General features: G+C 36.3%; 1 protein-coding gene across 1 annotated transcript in view; it reads left to right on the top strand.

Annotated features, from left to right (window-relative positions):
* Positions 1–1,571, top strand: part of LOC143033174 (uncharacterized) — a 3,096-nt gene extending 1,525 nt beyond the window's left edge. The window contains exon 2 of the mRNA XM_076198370.1: positions 1–1,571. This exon is cut by the window's left edge and continues 878 nt beyond it. Coding sequence (XP_076054485.1) covers positions 1–1,443 — 1,443 coding nt within the window. The 3' untranslated portion in view covers positions 1,444–1,571.
* The last annotated feature ends 2,605 nt before the right edge of the window (positions 1,572–4,176 follow it).

Here is a 4,176-nt window from a genome sequence, read left to right as displayed (position 1 = left end):
AATGCAAAGAAGTCTGTCCTCATAGTGAAACCAGAGCACTTTGACAATGCCAAAATCCTCTTTGAGAACAGTGAAGTGAAGGTAACAAAAGAGGGGGAAAGACATCTCGGTGCAGTGATCGGCTCAGAATCCTTTAAAAAGCAATATATTGAAAAGAAAGTTAACGATTGGGTGGCGGAAGTTAGGCTCCTAGCTAACTTTGCAAAGACCGAACCGCAGGCGGCATATGCCGCATTCATATATGGGGTTAAACATAAGTGGAACTACATATTAAGGACGGTACCGAACATCACCGACCTACTAAGACCCCTTGAAGAAGCCATTAGAAACGAGCTAGTACCGGTCATCACCAACGGACGGACATTAAACGAAGAGGAAAGAAAACTCATTGAACTTCCACCTAGAATGGGAGGGCTAGGCATCTCCAACCCGCTAAACCTAGCCAAAATAGAACACCAAAACTCTATGAAACTCACGTCCTCCTTGACAAACAACATCGTGTCACAAGATCAACGGAAGGAGACTAACATGGAGGAGATCAGAGAAATTAGAAGAAACATTTCAAAGGGGAGGGAGGAGAGGCAGAAGGAGGAACTTCAAGCACTTCTAGCTCGGCTATCGAATTGTATGAAAAGAAAGATATCATTGGCGCAGGAAGTTGGGGCGTCCAATTGGCTGACAGCACTACCAATCAGGGAAAAGAGATTCACCTTAAACAAAAGAGAATTCACGGATGCCATTGCCCTGAGGTATGGATGGCCATTGGGAGGGCTGCCTAACAGATGCTCCTGTGGTGCACAGTTTACTCCGGACCATGCGATGATATGCAAGCAGGGTGGATTCATTTGCATGCGACATGATGAGGTAAGAGATCTCACTGCCCAAATGCTTCAGGAGGTGTGCAAGGATGTGACTATCGAACCAACATTACTTCCACTAGGAGGGGAGAACTTCAGATACCGCACGTCCAACACATCAGATGAAGCAAGAGTGGATGTCAGCGCAAGAGGTTTCTGGACACGGGGACAATTGGCTTTCTTTGACATGCGAATATTTGATCCGATGGCCCCCTGTTACAACAACCTAACTATTGAGGCATCTCACTTCCGGAACGAGTATGAGAAGATCAGGATGTACGAAGAGCGTATACAGAATGTAGACCAGGGCTCATTCACTCCTATAACCTTTACCACCTCATGTGGGATGGGTCCTAAAGCAAAGGCATTCTACGCTCGGCTGGCAGAGGTAATGGCTGAAAAGAAACAACAACCCAAAAGCAGCATTGTTTCATGGATGAGATGTAGACTGTCATTCTCACTCCTAAGATCAGCCCTCCTATGCCTGAGAGGTACAAGGTCCCCACCGCTCAAATCGGCACATATACAAAACCTAGATTTTGAGCAGACGGTGGTTGACAGTAGGATAAATGAACTTTTGTATTAGGCATTGTTAATAAAAATTAAATAGATAAATAAAAGGGTTGTCGACCACAGTCATTGGCGGGAGAGGGGCCAATGAACTGTGTCTGTGGGAGACAGATCCTGCTGCTTCCACCACACAGTTCCACGAGGATGGAGGTCGTATAAAAATAAAAGAAAAAAAGTAATAGTAGTAGTAGTAGTAGTAGTAGTAGTAGTAGTAGTAGTAGTAGTAGTAGTAGTAGTAGTAGTAGTAGTAGTATTGTTATTATTATTATTACTATTATTATTATTATTATTATTATTATTATTATTATTATTATTATTATTATTATTATTATTATTATTATTATTATTATTATTATTATTATTATTATTATTATTATTATTATTATCATTATTATTATTATTATTATTATTATTATTATCATTTTTTATTATAATTATTATTATTATTACTATTAATATTATTATTATTATTATCATTATTATTATTATTGTATTATCATTATTATTATTATTATTATTATTATTATTATTTATTATTATTATTATTATTATTATTATTATTATTATTATTATTATTATTATTATTATTATTATTATCATTGTTATCATTATCACTATTATTACTATTATTACTATTTTTTTTACTGTTACAATTACTACTAATATTTTTATTGTTATTATTAGTGTTGTCCTCATATTTAGCACTTGTTAAACTTTATCATTATTATTACATTTGCCACAATTAATATGTAATGTTCACACTTGTCACCAACTTTGGTAACACGGGGAGGTAGTGAGGTCCACCCCATTTATAAAATGCCCACAACTTGTTTGTAAACCATTACTTTGAAAAAGCGTACCTGCGAAACTAGTCAGGAATAAACTCAAGACTAAGACTCCTATGTTTCCTACTCCACTTACCTCATATATATATATATATATATATATAATTATATATATATATATATTATATATATGTATATATACATATATATATATATATAATATATATATATGATTATATACATATACATATATACATATTTGTATATATATATATATATATATATATATATATATATATATATATATACATATATATATATAAGTTCTACGATTCTTCGGATTGGGTTGTGGTAGAGGGATTACTGTCTCCCGTTCCACGACACGAGAGGTTGTGTCGACGCTCGCTACCCGAGGGAAGGGGCCGGACGATAATGACCTCCAACCTCTTCCTCGTCCCTCCTCCTCCTCCTCCTCTTCCTCCTCCTCGTCCTCCCCTTAGGGCGTTTGAAAGCTGCTCCTCCTACCCCTGATGTGCCTACACCTTTGATGTTTTCTTTGATGTTTTTTGTTATTGTGGATGCCGTTGGGTAATTTCATTCACCCAAGGAATTTACTTTAAACCGAATCTTTTTAAACTTATAGAATGTATAGGACCTGGGGCCGCGCGGGCTGCCCAGTGGATGCCACATCGAACTCATGATCAAGTGGTCATAAGCTCGATTCCCTGGAACCCACTCCGTGCTTCTTGCGTTGGTTCCCAACAGCCCTGGCCAGGCGGGGAGGGAACCCAAACATCGGCCTAAAAAAAAACTCGGCGGCTTGTCGCTATTGACAGGGCTTGCCCCCACCAGAGGTTTTGTCGTTTTCCATTTCGCGCCGATGATGGCGAGTCAGTGAGTGAGTGAGTGTCAATATATTATGCCGCCTTGACACTCAGTGTGATATCTCCCTGACGCACAAAGTGATCATTTGAAATCTATCATTATGATGGCTATCGCCAAGTGTCGGCTATGAAGGAATTAGAAACATTCAAGGATACTTATAGCCATACAATGAGAATCAGTGACAAACTATGGAAACAAACAAATAGATAAATACATAAATGAATAAACAAACAAAAATTAATAAAAAGATTACTAAGGAATAAAACACACGCACACACCATGTCTACATCCATCTTTAACTATATTGACATATATATATATATATATACATATATATATATATATATATATACATATACATATATATATATACATATACATATATATATGTATATTATATATATGTGTGTGTGTGTGTGTGTGTGTGTGTGTGTGTGTGTGTGTGTGTTGTGTGTGTGTGTGTGTGTAGTATATATATATATATATATACATATATATTTTTATATATATATATATATTTGCATGTATATATATATATATATGTATATACATATATATATATATGAATATGTATGTATATATATATATATATACATATATATATATATTTATAGATTCAAATCGCACACATCATCACACCTGATATTTCCGCAGATCTCTTCCTGTTCTTGAAATAGCTCTGGGTGTCCTCGCCATACCCTACGGGTCAGAGAGAAAGGTTACAGCAACGCGACGAAAAACAATCCTTACGAGCAGAGTCCTAGGAGTCGTTTTCCTGTACAAGGAAAATGACCTAATTTTATAACTAGGAAACAAGATGTGGAGGAAGATGGTCTTAGTGTAATGAAGGGCTACGTGGTGGAGGCGGACCCTAGTGAGGCGATCTAGGAAATATTTACTAAAACAGTGGTTTGATAATGAAAGCGGTGATAATTAGTGCTATTTGTGATTTTTTCTTAAGAGAGAGACAGAGAGAGTCCTTATCAGTTTCAAACAGAGGAGGACCTTTCTTTCTGCCAGCATAAGGAAAACTTTTATCCTTCATCAATCACTAATGAAAAGACAAAAATAGAAAAACA

This window comes from Oratosquilla oratoria, chromosome 15, assembly GCF_046742065.1.
Source record: "Oratosquilla oratoria isolate Oo_2021 chromosome 15, ASM4674206v1, whole genome shotgun sequence".
In the NCBI taxonomy this organism is placed as follows: domain Eukaryota; kingdom Metazoa; phylum Arthropoda; class Malacostraca; order Stomatopoda; family Squillidae; genus Oratosquilla; species Oratosquilla oratoria.
This window is presented reverse-complemented; position numbering and strand designations above follow the sequence as displayed.